Genomic DNA, 21,793 nt, shown 5'->3' with positions numbered 1-21,793 from the left:
TTAGGATGGCTGCTATCAAAAAAAAAAAAAGAAGAAGGAATAAAAGGAAAGTAACAAGTGGGGAGAATGTGGAAAAAAATGAAGCCCTTGGAACACTGTTGGTAGGATTTTAAAATGGTGCAGTCACTGTGGAAAAAAGTATGGAGGTTCCTCAAAAAATCAAAAATAGAACTACCCTATGATCTAGCAATCCTACTTCTGTTATATACATAATAAAAGCCCTGGATTTCAAAAGATATTTGTACACCCATGTTCACTGCAACATTATTCATAGCCAGGATGTGGAAGCAAGCTAAATGTCCATCAATGGATGGATGGATAAAGAAAATATGCTTTATATATAAAATGGAATATTATTCCACCTTTAAAAAGAAGGAAAACCTGTCAGAGGTTACAGAACTTTGACAACATCATGCTTAGTAAAATAAACCAATCACAGTAAAGACAAATACTGTATAATTCCACTTATATGAAGTATCTAAGATAGTCAAACTCAGAAACAGGAAGAATGATGGTTGCCAGTGGTTTGGGGATGGAGGAAATGAGTCGTTTGATGGATACAGAGTTTCAGCCATGCAAGATGAAAAAGTTCTGGAGATCTGTCATATAACAATGTATAGTTAGCAGTACTGTACTGGACACTTAAAAATTATTAAAGGATACACCTAGTGGTTTTTACCACAATTAAAAATTATTCAAAAAGTATCAACTATCCTAATAGGCTGTGGTGAAATCGGACTCAAGGAAAGAGTATAATTTGTGTCCTCGAACAGTATCTTTTCATGAGAAATTTTTTTTGGAAGCTTTGAGCTAAATCAAGTAAACGTGTACTTGCAGGGAAGCTGTGTGGGTGTTGAGAGGACTAGAAGTTGGTGGCCTCTCTATGATTTACTGAGAAGAGGACAGGGTTTACTCATCATGAACGTCATTCCCAAAGCAGCTTGTCCACAAACCTGGAAGCCCTCCAGGAGGCAGAGAGATGCTGATGACTGGATGGGGTCATTTCAGAGGCAGTCCGGACACTCTGAGAAAATGTCGTCCTTCCTCCCTCCTGTCCCCACACCTGAGACCTGGAATTTTAGCACTTTCATTTAGTTCCCTTAAAACATTTTTAAAAAGCTTTTTAACATTTTAAAAATGGTAAAAATAAACCTTTAAAAATTTTAGTCATTTTAGGGGTACTGATTGCCAGGACCCTTTCTGGTGTAGAGGAAGAACAACTGGATTGGTTTTGTGGAGTACCCAGAAGCGTTGACTCTGACAGCCAGCATTCTGTGTCTGAGGCCATTCCTTTAAGTAGCAAGCTCTCCAGTCTTTCCAGAAACTGGTAGGCAAGTATGTTTGGGTTGGTTTGCTCCACCCATGAGGTTGGCTGGCTTTCCTGAGAGGGCAAAGGGAGTGAAAGACAGTGGCCTAAAGTTACTCCCATATTTACTGATGAGGTGAGAGACAATGGTAGGCTGGTAAAAACGGAAATAATCACATTTTCCTCCTTTTAGCCCTTCCTAGTATCTCGTTTTAGCCTTTAGCCTTTTGTCGTGTGTGTGTGTGTGTGTGTGTGTGTGTGTGTGTGTTTGTTTTGTTTTCAGTATGCTGGCTCATTGGCTCATGTTTTAGAAATATTGATTGTGAAATATTTGTTTTATTTTCTGGCTAAGGACTTTATTTCAAACAAAAGTTACAAATAAAAAAATTGAGAGCTATTTTCCTGGGTGTGGGGAAGAGATCAGGGCAAGGAATTTACCTGTGGCTAGGCCAATACCCTCATACTAAATGGGTTGTGATAATTCCCCAGTGTCCTTCCTGGTCACTGTTGGGGAACCTCAGCAAGTGCAGCACTCTATGCCAGAGCCCACCTACCAAGGGCAGCTTGGCCTAAGGGTCAGTCCCTGGGAGGGGACACAGGCAGCAGCATGGCCAAAGGCCAACCACAGGATCAAGTCTTAATCACTGAGAACCCACCTTTCTCCCCTTCCTGGGACCCAGAACAGATTAAGAGGCACCATACCCCACAGCTGCACCCCCCACCACTGCCAACTCTACAGTTAACACATGATCCTTTGTATTTCTTGCCTTCTATTTCCCTTGGGTGGATGGTTGGTTGGGTGGGGTTTCCTGGTTTGGGGTTTCTCGTGCTAATCTTCTCTGTATTGTTTCAATTTTAGTATATATGCTGCCAAAGTGAGCACATTTATAAAATATTTCAAATCTGTAAAGAGGCAGACAGATGCAGTCTCCTCACCACCAAGCTTAACAAAGAGAACATTATGAGTACAGCTGAAGCTCCTGTGTACCCCTCTTGAATAATATCCCCCAACCCCCTTCTGCAGTAGTAACTGCTGTCTGGAATTTAGTGTTTATCATTCCTAGGCAATTTTTATGCCTTTACTATATGATGTGTGTATATTTCAGCAATATATAGCATTGTTTTACGTTTTGTGGTCTCATATTTTAGTAGTCTTCTGCAACCTGCTTTTCTCAATCTGCCTGTTTGCTTCTTACACTTCATTTAGAATATTTCTTCCAGTGTTAAATTATTCTCAACACCAGTGTACAGTGTCACTGTGTAATAGTGTTTGGCCCCTAAAATACAATTAGAAATGGCTCAGATTGAAAAATTTTATATGTGTCAAATTAACATATAATATAGTGTGTTAACTGTTAAAACATATTTGTTTTATTTCAGGTTATAATATAACTTATCCTCTCATGCTTTTTCCCTGCCCCTTCTCCCCAAATCATCAACAGTAGAAAAAGAAGAAGAAGAAAACATGTCAAGACACAAATGGTAAGTAATGTGTTGTCTTTTCTAAAGTGGGAGATAGGCTAATGAAAGAGGAAAGTACATAGTATATGCTCAATAAATGTCTGTTGAATAGAAAAATCAAGAGTCACATTAGCAGCAAATGATCTGTTAGCCCTTATCCAATATGGGGTATAGTTAAGTTCAACATCTCTTCTGAGTGAAATATGGAAACCAAATAATCAAACATATTATAAGTCTTTATGTAATATATATCCTCTGAGAAACTAATTTATATACAGCTTTTCTCCTGAAAATCTAATGGCTTTTCTTACCACCAGTTTTTCAAATCTAATAAGCCTATATATATATATATATATTAGCGCTATTTTATTTACAACTTATTAGTGTTATCAGGGAACTTGCTGTACAGCAGCTATAAAATAATGAATGCAAACTCAGACTCATTAATTTATAGCTGTGACTTTAACCTTCATGAACACTCAGGAGGCAATCATGGTCGGAAGATGCTGCTGCTGAATAAGTTGTGGTAATCATGGCAATGTTCAGCACTGTCATTTACATGCCTGTAGCACATCTCAGCAGCATGTTAAAATTCTTATAAATTCCAGGTCTGCCTCACACAGTGTTTCTGAATGCTTTTGAACCCATGACCCACCAGGCAAGCAGATCTTTGTCATGTTTTATCTCTTAATTCATAGCATGAAAAAATGGTGATGTGTATTTTCATGTTTCAAGTGTACAATTAATTATAATAAGGAATATACTTGCTAATCCCTCCTCTCTCAGTAAAGAAGTAATCAGACCCAAGACCTCTGTAATATCAAATGTGAACCTTTAAGAGAATTTTTGCATATCTTAAAATGTAATGAATTTTAAAAGGTAATTAATAAATGGCTGAGGGATTTAGTTTCCCTGAGTATCCCCATTTGACAGCCGTCTAAGAGTTGTCAGACTCTTTTCATAATTATTCCATCTTGCCTCATTAAGACAAAGGGGTGGCTCCATCCTGTGACCCTCATAATGGCTATCACACCCTGGCAGCAGGCCACAGAAGTATGTACTCACCCATCTAAGAGAGCCAGGAGAGCCCTGAGAAGTGGGCCCTTCCCCAAAGTCTGTCTCTCACTCTGCCACTTCATTGCTTGCTGCTGAAATGCAGGGGCTGTAGAGAACATGGAAATGAGCACTGGACTGGGATTAAGTGGCCTGGATTTTAATTCTGTGTGACTTTGGGCAGAATTCTTAAGCTTTTGAAACCTAAGATACCTCATTTGTTAAATGACAAAGCTGAGGGGTATTCACCACATCTCTGGTCCCTTTGTTTTTTTTCCAAAATGGAATTTTTTTTCTGTTCATCCATGACCTTTCACCAAAAATAAGTAAATAAAAATACAATACAAAGAAGTCCACCCTATTCCCCACTTCTAAAAATTCTATTTCCTTGAAATAACCAGTTTTGGAGGGTATATCCTTCCAGTCTTTTTATACACATATTATGTAGAGAGACTCTATCTTTTACATAAAAGTTGTATGTTTTTTCCGCTTATTTTCCCTCAGTGAGCTCATAGTAAAACTTTTTTTTTTTTAAAGATTTTATTTATTTATTTGACAGAAACACAGCGAGAAAGGGAACACAAGCAGGGGGAGTGGGAGAGGGAGAAGCAGGCCTCCCGCGGAGCAGGGATCCTGATGCGGGGCTCAATCCCAGGACCCTGGGATCACGACCTGAGCCAAAGGCAGACGCCTAACGACTGAGCCACCCAGGCACCCCTAAAACTTTTTTTTTTAATTAAAGTATAGCGGACACACAATGTTATGTTAGTTTCAGGTGTACAGCATAGTGATTTGACAAGTCTATACACACACACAAAAAAAACCCTTTTATTTATTTATTTTAGATTTTATTTATTTGAGAGAGAGAATGAGGTAGAGAGAACATGAGAGGAGAGGGGAGGGTCAGAGGGAGAAGCAGACTCCCTGCTGAGCAGGGAGCCCGATGCGGGACTCGATCCTGGGACTCCAGGATCATGACCTGAGCCGAAGGCAGTTGCCCAACCAACTGAGGCACCCGCCCCCCAAAAAAACCTTTTAAATAATGCAGAAACTATGAAAGTCCCCCAAATCCTACTTCTCTAATGATAGCTTTTGTAAAGAAGTTATTTGAAACCCCTTCTGACTTTTTAAGAATAAATGTCTGAATTGAAAATTGTAAATGTTATGTGGAAGGAGAGTATAAATCACCAAGTTTCAAGGAACAGGTATTTTTAAATAGTGGTGTAAAGCAACTTGTGTTTTAGGACTCAGGTCTGGCATGTTTTGAGTGGTGATAGCATGGAGTGGAAGAAAGAAGGCACATGTCTGCAGAGAGGAGAAACCAGGGGTCCTGTGTGGACATATGAAACAGGAGCTCTAAGGGTGCCTGGGTGGCTCAGTGGGTTAAGTGTCTGCCTTCGGCTCAGGGTCCGGGGATCAAGTCCCACATTGGGCTCCCTGCTCAGCGGGGAGTCTGCTTCTCCCTCTCCCTCTGTTCCTCCCTCCCTCCCGCTTTTGTGCTCTCTCTCTCTCAAATAAAACCTTAAAAAAAAAAAAGAAAGAAACAGGGACTGTAGACCAGAGGAAGGCATAGACAACATGGGGAGGGGTGGAGCACTAATGGCAACATTTCTGTCAATATCTGAGGTGTTGTGGTCTTTTACAGAATTCTATTTCATTCTCAATTTTTTTTCTAATTTCTTCCTTACATACTTTTTTTTAAAAAAAGAATTTATTTATTTATTTGAGAGAAAGCATGCACAGGGGCAGAGGCAGAGGGAGAGAGAGAGGGAGAAGCAGACTCCCCGATGAGCAGGGAGCCTGATGCAGGGCTCGATCCCAGGATCCTGGGATCATGACCTGAGCTGAAGGCAGACGTTTAATGACTGAGCCACCCAGGCGCCCCAAGAATTTAAGGTTTTAATATCAGAAATCATTAACAGATTTTTCAAAAAAACATTTTGTTAAATTTCATTTGACTGTAGTTAAGACTATCTAACATGAGATTTGCATTTTAACAAATTTTTAAGTGTATACTATGGTATTATTAACTATAGGTGCAGTGTCGTACAGCCCATCTCTAGAATTTACTCATTGTGTATCATTGAGACCTTACACCCCTTCATTAAGAGTTTCCCATTTCCCTCTCACCCCATCCAGCCTCTGGTAACCACTATTCTACTCTCTGATTCTGAGTTTGACTATTTTAGGTACCTCTAGGACAGATTTTAAATGTGCTATTTTTCACCCCCTTATCTCTACTTTTCTGCTATCACTTCAGTGTTGGCCATAACACTGGAGTGGAGACAACATAGGTATCCAGCTTTATCGCTGACTCACTGGGCTGCTTGAGCCAGACACCCTGCCTGGTTAGGCCTCACTTTCTCTACTTGGAAAAGGAGTATGTCCAACATGCTGAGAGCTAAACTCTTCAAGGTTTAGTTTCTTGATTTCCTGCAAAAGCTTCTTGATTTCCTCACTAACTTTTAAGGTTTCAGAGTATATTAGAGTTGGTTAATTTTTTTGGTGTAATAATCACACAAGAAAGTATGTTTATGGCGGCGCCTAGGTGACTCAGTCGGTTACGTGTCTGCCTTCAGCTCAGATCATGATCCTAGAGTCCTGGCATCGAGCCCCACATCAGGCTCCCTGCTCGTGGGGGAATCTGTTTCTCCCTCTGTGGCTTGCCCCTGCTCATACCCTCTCTCTCTTTCAGTCAAATGAATAAATAAATCTTAAAAAAAAAAAGTATGTTTATGAATGTTGTGTAATATAATGTTTAGATAAATTTGTTAACACTAAAATAGCTTCATTTTTATGAAAGTCAGGAATAAAATACCTCTTTAAATGTATTTTTTAGCAGTTATCCCTGGGACTTACAGGATCGATATACTCAAGATAAGTCAGTAGTAAATAAGATGCAGCAGAAGTATTGGGAAACGAAGCAGGCCTTTATTAAAGCCACAGGGAAGAAGGAAGATGAGCATGTCGTTGCCTCTGATGCAGACCTGGATGCCAAGCTGGAGGTGAGCTGTTCTTCTTCTCAGTCCCAGCACAGCCCCCTCACTAGGGTCACAGTCCTAGAGTGTACAGACTTGGACAAGCTTAGGTGTGCTTTATATTTGAAAACATACTGCAAACAGCTAGTTCATGAGGAAAAAATCTAAGATGAGGTAAATTCAATCTGAGCATGTTTTCTAAAAACCTACAAATTCTCGTGTAACTACCAGCATGCCTCAGTTAATTTGTTTTTCAAGCACTTTAATGCACTGCATGTGGTAAACTCAATAAATGTTTGTTGTTTGTTGAAAATATTAATGCAACCAAAGAGCCACTGCACATGATATCAACACTAGGGTCAAGCTAATGCTTACATTTTTTAAAAAAAGAGGAAAGGACGACAACACAAGATCCTGGAAATTAGAGTCTCATAAACTTGGCATTGAACCCTGAAAAATTCTAGAATGAATTAACTGAGCAGATATTTAGTTAGACTAGTTAATAATACAGTAAGCTGAACTCCTATCTGGTTGATTCCCAAATACTAACATAACTGGTAGAAGGTCCACTAATCCCCTGTCTTGCAGGACATTCTGCCGATATTTAGAGTAAAATTTAAAAAGCATACTCATCACTTCCATGAGAAATACTATGTTACATAACCTGATAAGAATTCAAAATGATCTCTAAATTCAACATATCAGATAAAGTTAATGAGCTTGAACATTTTACATGATTACAGTAAAAAGCTCAGGGTTTCAAAAAAACTTTCTGAGAAGGGTGCCCAGGATGGTAGAAACCATGGTTATACTGGAACAGAGATGTTTAAGGGAGCTATATTAGCTGTTGATTGCATAGAAAGGCCTGTCATTTGGATGAAGGATAATTCATCCTATGCATCTGGAGGGAGAACCAGACCCAGGGCCCCTATTCATAGTATGTACATCTCATGTGTTTATGTGTTTGTCTGCCCTCCCTCCACTAAGAGATCCATATCAGCCTTATTCACCATAATACCATCAGCAGACACACAGTACTCATTCAGTAAATAGTAACTGAATCAGTGTACATGTTAATGCAATTAATGTTCATTCCCAACCCTTTCCCCTGCCAATGGAATTGTTCAAATTGAAGCTGGGTTTCATAGAGATGTTCTAATGGAGATGGCTACAGGGAGAAACGTGGCACCAGGAGGCATCGGTTCTGATTTTAGTGTTCTTCATACAATTGAAATGATTATATGTCACATATGCTTTTCATGTCTCCTACCTTTATTTTTTTTTCTTTTTAACAATGTAGCAAATACAGGCATTATTCAGAAAGGAATTTAACACGTAATTATTACTTCATTACACATAATACAGTAATTTTATATTTATGCTTAGGCTCTTGCAGCATTTTTACTGAGCCAACTGTACTTTAATCAAAATAGCCACTGTCCTAGGCACATAACATCTAAAGTAATTAGCTGTGACTGGTAATGTTACATGGATGAGGTTTCTGTTGCAGAAATGTTTAAACTCGTGTTGATGCTTATGGAGAGCATCCATAAAACATATGTAAATGACGTGCACAGCATTTTGATGCGTTCTTACCCTAAGTTATCCACAAAAGGCTAGCTTACGAAACAAGAGCCTTTGTTTTGCTAGCACAGAGCAAGTTTCTGTGCCAAGTTATAATGATGGTCAGATTCTACTATAATCTGTTGGGAAGTTAATATAGAAATGTTGCACTAAGTTTAACTATGTTTCAAAATTGGTTTTTAATAAAATCATTTTCTCAAAAACAGCTCTTAAGTACAAGAACAGACAAAGCTAACCTGTGTTGACAGGCAGGTCTCTTAGGAGGGGCCGTAGCAGAGCCGCCGGTCAGTGGTTTCTTAGTTTGGGTGCGGTTGCAAGAATGTATGCAGTTACAGACCTGCAGAACAGAACATTCCAGAGGTGTGCATTTTATTGCCTTTCATTTACACCTCAGGTTTTTAAAAATGAACAGTGACAACAGAACAGCTCCTGAACATATTTTATGAACTCCCTTGATCCTATATTCAGGAATTGCTATCTGTTGGTGGTTTGTGACCCATAATCCTGATGTCAAACGTTAGTCAGGGAAGAAATTCAGACTGCTGATTTTCTGTTTCTGTTGTTTTTTTTTTTTCTTTCTCTTTTCTAAACAGGTAGAAAATACAGAGTAATGAAATGAGATTTAGCAAAATTTATATTCTTCATGACCAAATTTTATTGTACTAAGCGTTTCTGGGAATGGTTTTTAATATTTCAAGTATATATGCATGCATCTATTTTTATTAGATCATTGGTTGTATTTATTATGAAACAGATCATCTGTTTTAACTCAATAGTGAAGTGCTTCATAATACCAAGACACAGCTATTACATCACCGTGGCCAATAAGCTAAAAGAGAGAGAGAGGGAAAGCCTTACTCTGCCTCATTAGGTGGCTCTTCAGAGGCAGAATGTTTGCCAGGTTTTCTGATACCAGCTGTGGTCTCTGGGCTGGTGGACAGAAGGTGGAGAAAGTGTGAAGTGTCTGATCTTCTCTTGAGCTCGTCTGGGTTTTTGAAGCAAAGTTAAAATCTAGTTTGATTCTTCTCAGTATAGCCCACCTTCTTTTCCCGTACTTTCTTCTCTTACGGCCTTGGCATTACATTAGGTTTCTTCTCTGTATATCTTATGAAATCAATGGGAAAATAAGGAGTGATAAGGGCTGCTAGCTAAACTCCATTTTACCAGATGTCTTCTAAATGGAACATTCAACTGATTGATTTTTGTTTGCTCTTTATAGAATTGTTTAAGCATGCCATAAAATGGATTACGATCACAAAATAAGCGAATGCCATGTTTTAAATATGATTCTTAATTGAGGGATCCTACATTTAAAAAAAAGACAGCAAATGGTAAAAGAAATAAATTATGAATGAATATTGGGTCTCTGGTTTACCAAACCTAATTGGGCCCTTCATTTAGGATTTCTGTTTTTCAGTTCTTATTTCAATAATCTGGAGGAAATCACTGTTCTGCGGATCTTAATTTAGATCACAGAAATGATGAATTCTAATAAATATAGATAAATAGGAGCATACTTAAAGACTTTGGTCACAGTTGCTGCACCGAACGCCACATAACAACAAGCATACTTAGGTTTGTGATCTTGTTGTTAGTGGGCAAATCAAACACTGTGATTATGTTCTGATAATAATTTTTTATTTCACTATTTGTTATAATTTAGCATTTTGTTTGTATTTTTATTATAGCTGTTTCATTCAATTCAGAGAACCTGTTTGGACTTGTCTAAAGCAATCGTACTCTATCAAAAGAGAATATGTTGTAAGTATGCCCTAAGTATGAATATTGATCAGATAAACAGTAAGAAATAGGATATTTTGCTTTAATATATCATTTCATATGTTTAGAAAGTAAGACAAGGAAATTACTATTTAGGAGTGTCTGTCGTTGCTCTCTCTTTTTTTAAAGATTTTATTTATTTATTTGACAGAGAGAGGGAACACAAGTAGGGGAAGTGGGAAAGGGAGAAGCAGACCTCCCACTGAGCAGGGAGTCCGATGGGGGGCTCAATCCCAGGACCCCAGGATCATGACCTGAGCCGAAGGCAGACGCTTAATGACTGAGCCACCCAGGCGCCCCTGTCTCTGCTCCTTAATTGGTGGGGAGGAGGGTCTCTAATAATTTTATCAGAAATCCTTTACATAGGTTGTTTATCACTCAATGCAAGTAACTGTAACAAGAACTTTATATTGGGCCTCCTGTGGTGGGTAAGTACATGCCATTTATTTTCCTAATTATAAAAAAGTTTTCTCAGTTTTATGTGTGGGTTTTCTAAAATTCTGGGTTGTTTTTATTTGATTGCCCTGGCTCTCATATCCAGTTTTGTTCCTCTTAAAATGGAGAGAGAAGGCACAAACAGGTAATTTATTAACTGTATTTTGTTGACAGCACTTCTTCATGAGCATTTTTTAAGTTGGATATTGGGTTATTGGGGAACAAGATTCTGCGTAAAGTTATTACCAACAGTTGTCTCTAAATGCTAAATATCAAGTTGTGTGTTAGTATGTTTTAAAATTTCCTTTTGTAGGTGATTTAATAGTATAATTTCTGTATTTCTGAGCAGGAACATAGGAAATTTTTTTGTTTCTGACTGCTGATACACCTCTTTCCAATAATCACAATTAACAGTTGGTAATTTTCCTTCATTAGTCTTTGTTAAGACTATTGTGGGGAAGTACAAAGTCCTAGGACTTAGAGGCAGAATTTTATAAATTTTCTGTGTTCCTGTTTACTAAGTGTTTGAGCTAAGACTTCTCCAGGGCTGTAACTCCATAGTCTTGAGTTCTGGGGAAGTCAAGACACATGACACATACCCCCCCACCATTTCTCTGTCCCACATCTAGTCAGTCTTAAATGGTAGTCCATTTTGTCTCCTGAATAGCTTTCAGAGTCTTCCTCTCTACATCTCTACTGTCACTACCTTAGTTCATGCCACTACTATCACTCTCTTACTTGATTTGCTATATCAACTTCCTAAATGATCTCCCTGCACTCTGCCCCCCCCACAGCCCACTGTCTACACCACAAAGAGCTCCCAGTAATCTAAGATAGGACAGTTTGAGCAACAAAATAAATAACAGTAGTATCAGATTATAACCCATGAAGTAAAGTAAATATCCATTAAGTCAGCATGGAAATAGACAAACAGGGGAGAAGAAACTCTTTCTTATAAAATAACTCTGGTTAATAAATATAGAAAGAATGAGGGAACCATAAGATCTCCATTAGGCAAATACCACAGTAAGAATTGTAGCAGGCAAGGTTCACTGGAAGATGGCACAATCAGTGAACGAAAGTTTGAGGAGAAAGTGGGTATTTGCATAGCATCATGTATTTCCCTCCAAGATTTTAAATAATTATGAAAGGAGGAAATTATAATTTTACCATGGAGTAACTCAGTAGACACCACCTGAATTAAGTGGTCGAGATTGACATCACTAGTGATAATGTGTGTTGGTATCATGTAGTCCTGATATCATCATTTAAGAAGGCCACTTCACCTCTGTGGTTTCCCTCCCCAAAATCTGTCACCCCAGTCTAATTGTGAGAAATAAGACAAACCCGATTGAGGGACATTCTGTACAATACCTAACCAGTAATCTTAAAGGGCACAAAGCTCATGAAAGATAGGACAGGCTTAGAAACTGTCACAGATCGAAGGAGACTAAGGGATCCTGACAACTTAACGTCAGATCCTGGATTCGATCTTAGAAGAAGAAAAGGGACATTAATGAGAAAACTGATAAAATTCAAATAAGGTTATGGTTAAGTGTACTATACCAATGTTAATTTCCCAGTTTTGATAACTGTACCATGGTTATGTAAGATGCTAATGTTAGGGGAAGCTGAAGAAGGGTATACAGGAACTCTGTATTCTATTTACAGTTTTTCTATAAGCTTAAAATTTTGTAAAATAAAGTTTAAAAAAGTACATTGGATCATGTTGCTTCTCTGCTTTAAAGTTTCCAATAGAACCTAAGGTGAGGTCCAGGCTGCCATACCATAGTCTATAAATTCCTACATGATCTGGCCCAGCTTGCATCTCCAGCCACTTTTGCCCTTACCCACCATGTCACCTAAGGCCTTTTACGCTCACTGTTTCCTCTGTCTGGAATGTCACTGGCCTAATCATCTCAAGAGTGGCCCCTTCTTGACATCTAGAGCCCAGCTTAATGGTTACCTGCTCAGAGAGGCTTTTCCTGACCACCCAGCCCAACGTATCTTCTCTCCCCTTCTTTTATTGCTCTATCTGGTATTTTTCTTTTTGTGTTTTGTATTTGTGATTACAGATTTTTTATTTTCTGTCTTCTGTTACACAAACAAAAGCTCCATAAAAACAGGGACCTTGTGTGTCTTGTCCATCTCTATATTTCCAGTGGTAAGAACAGTGCCTAGTACATACTAGATCATCCATAAATCTGTGCTGAGTGAATTAATGCTGCCAAGCTAACTGGTTTTATAGTTCTTTAGTTCCCTTTTTAGGATACATCTGAAAATCTAATCAGCAATTAAAAAATGAATAGGGGTTTTTTGGTGTGTCTGAATTCTTAAGTCCCAGTTAAGTTAGACCTTTTAGGTGGAAACTGGCAAGTCATCTGATACCTGTGTTGCATCTGAATTTTAAACTTCTATAAATTAATTTCTGTATTTGAATTTTAAAGTTAAAATTAAGGAATGAACATCCCTTCTCAGAAAATGACAGTCATCACTAGTAACCCAAGCTGGAGTCTGATGAGGCTGAGATGTTTTCCACCTCTCTCTGAGTAACATTGCCAATTAATTAGAGTCCAGCTCTTAAAAGGAAACCTGTTGGGCACCTGGGTGGCTCAGTTGGTTAAGTGACTGCCTTCAGCTCAGGTCATGATCCCAGAGTCCTGGGATCGAGTCCCACGTCAGGCTCCTGGCTCAGCGGGGAGCCTGCTTCTCCCTCTGAGCCTCTCCCCTCTCGTGCTGTTTCTCTCTCTCTCTCCCTCCCTCAAATAAATAAATAAATTCTTAAAAAAAAAAAAAAAAAAAAGGAAACCTGTTTCCCACCCCAAGCTTAATCCTCAAGTGCATAAAATAATAAAAATAATTTTTCAAATGCTTCAACTTCCTTAGGCTTATTTAGGAAAGTACATTTCATCAACTATATAATCATTTAGGTACAGTGAATTGGTATCTTCCTAGCCTTAAGGTAAATATGTTCATTCGTATGTGACTTGAGACTTCAAGGTAAAAAAGGTGACTGTAGTCTCATGCTATTATGAACAAAAATGTGAAATTGCTCTCCATAGGGACATATTCATTGTGGAATTGAGTGAGTCCTATATTAGTAAGTAGAAAGAAGTTACAGAAGGTATTAAAAAACAACAAAACTTCTTATAATTATAGTTTTTTTTAAATCTTCATAGAATCATGGCATAAATATCAAATAAGCATTTAAAATGAAATAAAGTGGGATAGGAGGTGGTGGGGAAAAATAATGTATGAGGATAATAAGGCAAAAATTGTAGTTAATTTAATTTTATAAGCACTTAACAGTGCCCTGAATGCTCAGCTTGGGGAATCCATAGTTGGATGAGGTCCCTGTCCTGAGAAAGTTAGAGTCTCATGGGATAGACAGACACATCCCCAACCATGAACACCCTAATGCCGAGAGGGCGCTGCTATCCCAGAGAAATGGGGATCAACTACTTCACAGCCTTTGAGCTTTGAGTAGTGAACTTGATTCTTGAAGGACAGAGAGAAAGGAGAGTAGTCATTTATTTCTCAGGGAGAGTGGATTCCAAAAGGCTCATCCTCTGGAATGTTTAGTGTGAACTATAGTGACAAATTAACAAAGAAGCAGTAGCAAGTATAACCTTCACCTTTGGATTTGTGGTTCCTGGCTTATGCTCTCATTGGAGAGGTTATGTCAGGAATGGGATGCATTCTGAAGGAATTGTGGATTGTTTATGAAAAGGGACAAGAATCCTAGTAGCATTTAAAAAGCATTTTTAGAGGCACGTGATGTGTAAATGCATAAATACAGAAGTGTGAAATAAGAATAGTGTTCAGAGTAAGTCCATAGAAATGCTGTATTTAGAAAAGAAAACATTTAGGAAACTCAGTGTCACTCTTTGTTCAGCTGTTGGTAAATGTGGATTGGGGGCCAGTGGCTGTGTAAGAGCCCACTGTTTCATTGTTTGAAGACACATAGTTTTATAAATCAGCCCCAAGTGTAAAGAAAGAGAGTGTTTTGCTATTATAAATATTGATGCTATGATTATCTTTCCATATGAAGCTTTGTGCCCATTTCACTAATTCCTTGGAATGTACTACTAACAGTAGAAGTGCACTGTCAAAAGATACATAGAATTCTGTAACATTGTATGTTTACTGCCAAATGAATCTGCAGAAAGCATGTACCAGTCACTAGCTCACCAACAGTGCCATCTCAGGTTGTCTTTAGAAATAAGGCCAAGTTTAGGCATGACCAATTCACGGTTCCAGCTCTGCATTTATTTTTAAAAATTTTTTTTGAAGATTTTATTTATTTATTTGACAGAGACAGTGAGAGAGAGAACACAAGCAGGGGGAGTGGAGTGGGAGAAGGAGAAGCAGGCTTCCCGCTGAGTAGGGAGCCCAACATGGGGCTTGATCCCAGGACTTGGGATCATGACCTGAGCTGAAGGCAGACACTTAAAACGGGCTGAGCCACCCAGGTGCCCCCAGCTCTGCATTTAAAAAACCCATGAAGACATGGGGTACCTGGGAGGCTCAGTCACTTACGTGTCCAACTCTTGATCTCAGCTCAGGTCTTGATCTCAGGGTCATGAGTTCAAGCCCCATATTGGGCTCCATGCTAGATGTGATGCCTACCTAAAAAATAAACCCACAAAGGCATTAAGCTGATTACCCCCCACCCTCAATCCCCACTCCCACTTCCAACCAAAGACCCACATCATGAATAAGGTATTGGAATTGCTTTATTATCAAGTAGAATGTAACTCAGAAAGCAGAGATCAAAAAGTCAGTGAGAGAGAATAAGCAGAGGAAACTGGCTCTATATTATAGGCAGCCACAAAAGATTCCCTCAGTCATAATAGACAAACCCAACTTTTTTATTTCAGCTTGAAACAGCACATTATCGGCTCGCTTTTCAGTGCAGAGGTCATTTTCTGGTTCTGATTACAGGGCACCAAACACACTGACAGATGTACTCAAGTGAATTTGATCTCTCCTTTTGTAAATGGAGGGACAGCATGAAAGTTAAATGGTGGGAGGCGGGGAGCTTATCTTGTAGCTTGCCACGTGGATTTAATTTCACCCCGTCTTTGCCTCTAAAAGAGCGAGGACCTTGTGTCTCTCTCCGCTCTGTAATAAAAATGCTTATTGTTCATAGCTCCTTTTGGTCTTTTCTTCATCAGTCTTGTCTCAAGAAGAAAACGAACTGGGAAAATTTCTCCGATCCCAAGGCTTCCAAGATAAAACCAGAGCAGGAAAGATGATGCAAGCAACAGGAAAGGCTCTCTGCTTTTCTTCCCAGCAAAGGTGTGTGGCCTTCACTGGGGCTCCATTTGGGGGGTCGGCAAAGAATCCAGGATCCATCCAGCCATGGAGGGGACTCCTCTGTTGTTGTCTAGAAGGCTCTTGCCTGAGACTGAGGAGCTACTCTGTTCTTAGTTATTAGTCTGTTCTTAACTCTCTGATTAAGATAACATGTATGATTTATTTTCCTCCTAGTAATTTTTAAGTTTTTTTTTTTTTTCATATTTCTCCTGGTCTATAGGGAGCATGTTATGTACCAATCACTGTGAGTGCTGCCTAGGCTTATGTTTGACCTTTAGCATTGCTCATAGCATTCAGTCCTGTCCCCTAACAGCAGCTGATTAAAGCAGTAGCCTAATGAGACCAGGTGGAAGGGTTCCTTCTCTGCTCTCTATGGGCCAATTAACTTTGGAGAGGTGGTGTTCACGATGCCCTGAACTATTCTGCTCAGACCCTGGACCAGCAACATCAGCAGCATCCCCTAGAAGCCTGTTAGAAATGCAGAATCTAGGCCCCATCCCACAACTGCTGAATCCAAATCTGCATCTTAATGAGATCCCTGGTTGATTTTGATGAACATTTAAAAGTTTGAGAAGCTCTGGTAGAGAGGAAATTGTGGCAGATGAGTGACATTTTTTTTTTAACACTCTCATGACTCATTTTTATGGTTGGTGTAGAATAAGCCAGAGCCCCTGCATATAGTTGCATTTTGTGCCTGAGAAAAGTAACACTCCTTCTCTATCCCTCTTCCCCCAATAATGAACTAGCCCAAAAATGTCACTCACTAATATTAGGCAAGATTATACCTAAATAAGGCGTTGTAGGTAGTTTCCAAAAATGTTCAGCCTACAAAAATTTCACTTAAATTGTTCATTTTCTTCTCCTAATTTCTCCTTCTTTCCTTCCTTCCCTGTGGGCCAAGAGCAGGCTGTCAGCCTGTTACACAGGTATTCCTATGAAATCCTGAGAAAGCTGGAGTAGCAGAAAGAGACCAACTGTGTCAGTTTCCCAGGGTCCCACTCCTGGGTGTGTTGGTTCTGTCTAATAACATTTGGACCCCAACTTTGTGGGCAATGCCAACTTTCACAGTTGAACAATACCATTTCCAATAGTTCTGTATCCATTTCCCAAGAAAAGTGTTGCTTATGATTTTTAATTGTACCTTTTAGGGGTGCTTGGGCGGAAGTCATTAGGAATCTGCCTTCAACTCAGGTCATGATCCCAGGGTCCTAGGATCCAGCCCTGCACTGGGCTCCCTGCTCCATGGGAAGCCTGCTTCTCCCTCTCCCACTCCCCCTGCTTGTGTTCCCTCTCTCGCTGTGTCTCAGTCAAATAGGGAAATACAATCTTAAAAAAAAAAAAAAATTGTACCTTTTAATCTTATTTGTAATCGTTTTTCTTTGTAAAAATAATACACATGTTTCAGAGAAAATTAAAACGCAGACAAATCAAAAGAAAATTAAAAAGCAATTAAAATTTTACTAATAGAGATGACCCACTTTTAACCCCTTGATGGATATTTTCTATGCATATGTACTTACCCCCCCCTTACCAAGATAATTGGTTCTCAGTCTTTCAAAGAGTAAATTCTCATATGTTAAACATATAATTATCACTAATTTCAGTGGGAAAAATTCTTATACATACCAGTATGCCAAAACTTACATCCATTTATGGGAAACAAAGCCAAATCCCTGAAAACAATCACTATAAGAGTTACCATTACTGATCTCATAATTATTTTATAATATGGCTCTCTAGGTACACCCTTTCAGAGTTGGGTACCAAATTATCTCCCAGAGCACACATAGGGTACCTTGAGTTTATATAATCTAACCTTTGGTTACAAGCAAAAACAGAAATCGACAAAAACAATGCAAATGATACCTCAACTCATCACCATATAAACTAGCAAAGTGCACTATATCCATAATTTAATGCATCTTGGACAACTTTAAAATTTGGAAGGTGACCTGCTGCAAGATGGCTCTGGTTTCATAGCACTCAGCTGCTGACCAAGCACATGACATCCCAACCAGTCCTCCTAAACATAAAGACGGTACAGGATGACCTAAAACTCTCACGAAGTTAAATTTTCAGATCTTGAATGGATGTAATTTGAGATATGCCAGAATATGTTTTTAATATAAACAGCATCATGCCGTACAGTTTTTGTATAGTAGTGCTTACTGATCATTTAGCAAATTGATTTTTTGATCAAATAACCATAACACATTTTGCTGTCTATGTATACATTTTTAAAAACATTTATACCATAGTATTCCAGGGCATGCCATGATGCATTTAACCTGAGCCCTTCTGTCTATTACTTAGGTCACTTCCACATTTTCCTACTAAAGGATAAATGTCTTTGTGGAGTAGACCTGTAGATACTTTATTAATCTTTCCCTTTGGGTAGATCTTCATCCATGAAAATGTGCAGCAGTCTTTCACTGAAGCTTGATATTTCTGGTTATTGCGTTTTTCCTTGGTCTACACGCAGTCCCTGGTAGCACCAGGAAATAGGTTTTCACCTTTCTAATCTTATGTGAAGCAAGTTACAGAAAAAAAATGAGGTGATTTTATATGCTTTTTTGTTTTCTTCAAGATCTTAACATCTGTCATCATGTCATTACCTCTTCAGAGGTTTCTGTCTAACAGTCAAAGAAATCGAGAATATTTTATTCACAAGATGCTTTTTCAGCCAGTTTAGGGAAATTGGTAAGATCCAAGGGAAGAGAAAGAGGAGTCCAGAAATGAACAGGATCCTTAGGGGGACAGCTGAGGGCTCTTTCTCTCTTTAAATAGAAGTCCCCAGTTTTATAAACCTTCACACCAGCATTTGTTTTACTGACTTATTTGATAGTCATTGCTACAACTGTGCATTCAATTTGATGAAAGTTGAGTATTAAATTTAATCCAATGGCAATAAAGCACAAGCTTACTTTATGGCACCATAATATGTCCAAAAACCACCTGCAACACTTACGTAGGATGATGTGAGCAAACTTTTTAGAGAAATGCTATTTAAAAGCAGTGTTTTACAGAAAAGAGGAAAAGAGAAAATAGTAAAAGGGTTTTCTTTTTTTCTTAAACAGTTTATTGCCCCCATCTATAATCTGACAGTACTGTTGGAACTGCCAAGCACTGACTTCAGCTCACTAACATTACTGTTCTCTTCAGCTTCATAAGTTTGCCTTTAAATTGAAATGTAATTACTCATTTTCATGTTTTGAACCTATGCCCTGCCACCTCATGGAGACAACTGTATTTTAAGAGTGTAAGTCATGTGACATTATTCATTTTGGGTAGGAAAGAAGCAATATTTCCCTTCCCTGCAAAATAAATATTTCATTGAAAGTTTGATATGCCTCAAACATTTTTTTCTTGCTAAATAAAGGTATGTTAAAGCTAACATTATAATTATTTTATATCCACCTTGTATAATATACATTTATTTATGGCATAGGATCCTCAAGTTTTGTTTCTCTATAAGGATCAATCATATAACCTGTCTGTGCCTAGCACGTAGATCCACAGTGCTTCTCTCCCTTCCTAGACCATTTAAAAATGCTTCTGTTTGGGCCACCGGTGGCTCAGTCCGTTAAGGGTCCGACTCTTGATTTTGGTTCAGGTCATGGTCTCATGGTCATGAGATTGAGCCCCATGTCAGGCTCTGCACTCAGCACAGAGTCTGCTTGGGATTCTTGTTCTCCCTCTCTCCCTCTACACCGCTCATGTACTCTCTCTCCCCCGTCTCTAAGATAGATAGATGATAGATAGATAGATAGATAGATAGATAGATAGATAGATAGATAGATAGATAGATAGATAGATGATAGATAGGTAAAATCTTATTTAAAAAATGCTTCTGTTCATGCTCCATTCTCTGTGACTGTTGGAGCAAGCAGGAGATTGCCCTGGCATTTGGAGAGTAATCCAAAATGACCTAGCAGGGGAGACCCTAATCATGAACAAGTCCATCCCTCCTCAAAGGGCCAGGCTTCAGAGGAGCAGAGACAGGGATGCCAAGAATAGAAATGGGAAATGGTTATGCCTTGGCCTTTCTCCATTAACACAGGATTGGTTCCAGCTCCAGATAAATACTCTTTGCTCAGGCATGAGACTATCCCCAACAGTACTGTTGGAAATACTTCCCAGTGGTCCAGTTAAATAACAGTAATCTAAGGGATCAGTACATGGGTAATCTGGTTGACTCATCAGTTCATCCATTTCAATCAAATATTTCTGCAGCATTGTCTATATTCCAGGCACTCTTCTAGGCTCAGGAATTTAAGATTGGTAAACTGTCAAGGATGCAAATTGCTGGCCTGCTTGGTTTCAAGATTATGGCTTTATCCTCTTGTCTAGGTTGGCCTTGAGAAATCCTTTGTGTCGATTTCACCAAGAAGTGGAGACTTTTCGGCACCGGGCCATCTCAGACACTTGGCTGACGGTGAATCGCATGGAGCAGTGCCGGACTGAATACAGAGGGGCATTATTATGGATGAAGGATGTGTCACAGGAGCTTGATCCAGACCTCTACAAGCAAATGGAGAAGTTCAGGAAGGTAGGAGATTTTATGAAGGTTACCAAGAGGGGTACCTGCTGGAAGGTAATGAGGTGTGATTTGAATCACTCTGGTGAAGAAGACATAACTCAAAAGCACCAAGGATGCAATTAATCATTGCCAGTGTCTTTTTATGTGACAGAATACCAATTAATGTGATATATAATTCTCTAAGGATAAGATAGAAGAGACAGCTGGAAATTGCTGGGATTTAGTAACTGGTTCTAATTGAAGTCGGATTTTCATATAATGTACACTTTTTGTAAGGTTGTCACTTTAAAATGCTTTCATGCGTAACTAAAAATCAAGATTAGATCAAATGAAACTGGAAAGTGAGGACAGGCTATTGGAGAACCTTTTTTAATTGCTAATGAATTTTAAAATTAATAGAATAATACTCCTCTGTTTTGTGAAGTGGTTGAGAAGTGGTGGGGTTTGGTTGTGGGATTAACTAATGTTCCATTTGCAGTAGGCCTCTTCAGAAATTTGTCTGAAGAAAATAGTTAGCTGAGAAGGTGGGTATGCTCTTAAATTTCCCTGAAATAACTGGTGAGCAGCAGAGGAACAATGTTCCCTTGGCTTTTTAATTATCTTATGTCAATTTAGCTGTTTGGATATTTGGCCATACAAGGATATATCCCACCACTAGGTGGCAGTCATACACTGAGTATTTATGAAAACGCAGCGACTGTTGTGTACAATCTTGGTAGTTCTTTGTTTGGTTGATTTGGCTGTATTTCAGGGTGTGAAAGAAAAAAAAATCAAGCAAATGTCAGGTTTGACATAATATTGTGTCAATTATCTTACTCATTTCAAATGATCCGTTTGTAATTAGTGATGTTGCTTAAAATCCCTGGATTTCTTTTTAGGTACACCACATGGAGTTGTGAATGGGAAACCCTGCTAGTGCATAGGAGGTGAAGAGTGTGGGATGGGGGAAAGGAGGGACCTTCTGTTGCTTAAGAATAGGGTCACCAATTCTTGACCTACTATTAGATTGATGCAAATTCTTTTAAAAGCCAAATCTTATTTTCATTTGTAGTTTGGAGTCCCTCTCTATGAAGGAAATCAGAATTTATTTTATTTCTGATTATAGATAACCTTAATGTGGTAGCAGTATCTAACTTAGCAAGGCAGATTTCTGAATTCATGGAAAATCTGAACTGAAAAGTAAAGCTCACTCATTTTATGAAAGTGAAAATCAAGGCGCAGGCCACATTAGAAATTTCCTGACTTTCTAATCACACCGGTAATTTGGTTTGTCTTTGACACTTTTTTTGTGGGTTAGAGGAGGATGGGGTAGAGAAGTTAAAACAAAACAAAACAAAA

General features: G+C 38.8%; 1 protein-coding gene across 15 annotated transcripts in view; it reads left to right on the top strand.

The window, feature by feature from the left end:
- Positions 1 to 21,793, top strand: part of ICA1 (islet cell autoantigen 1) — a 143,815-nt gene that overhangs the window by 16,464 nt on the left and 105,558 nt on the right. For 10 of the 15 annotated variants that reach the window (XM_027574344.2, XM_027574348.2, XM_027574347.2 and 7 more), the window contains 5 exons: positions 2,749 to 2,788; positions 6,660 to 6,825; positions 10,071 to 10,143; positions 15,774 to 15,897; positions 20,266 to 20,464. In XM_027574344.2, coding sequence (XP_027430145.1) covers positions 2,772 to 2,788; positions 6,660 to 6,825; positions 10,071 to 10,143; positions 15,774 to 15,897; positions 20,266 to 20,464 — 579 coding nt within the window. In that variant the 5' untranslated portion in view covers positions 2,749 to 2,771. Of the gene's footprint in view, positions 1 to 2,686; positions 2,789 to 6,659; positions 6,826 to 10,070; positions 10,144 to 15,773; positions 15,898 to 20,265; positions 20,465 to 21,793 lie in introns of all 15 variants that reach the window. The other 5 variants (XM_027574352.2, XM_027574353.2, XM_027574355.2 and 2 more) reach the window with 2 other exon arrangements.

This window comes from Zalophus californianus, chromosome 12 (assembly GCF_009762305.2).
Source record: "Zalophus californianus isolate mZalCal1 chromosome 12, mZalCal1.pri.v2, whole genome shotgun sequence".
In the NCBI taxonomy this organism is placed as follows: Eukaryota; Metazoa; Chordata; class Mammalia; order Carnivora; family Otariidae; genus Zalophus; species Zalophus californianus.
This window is presented reverse-complemented; position numbering and strand designations above follow the sequence as displayed.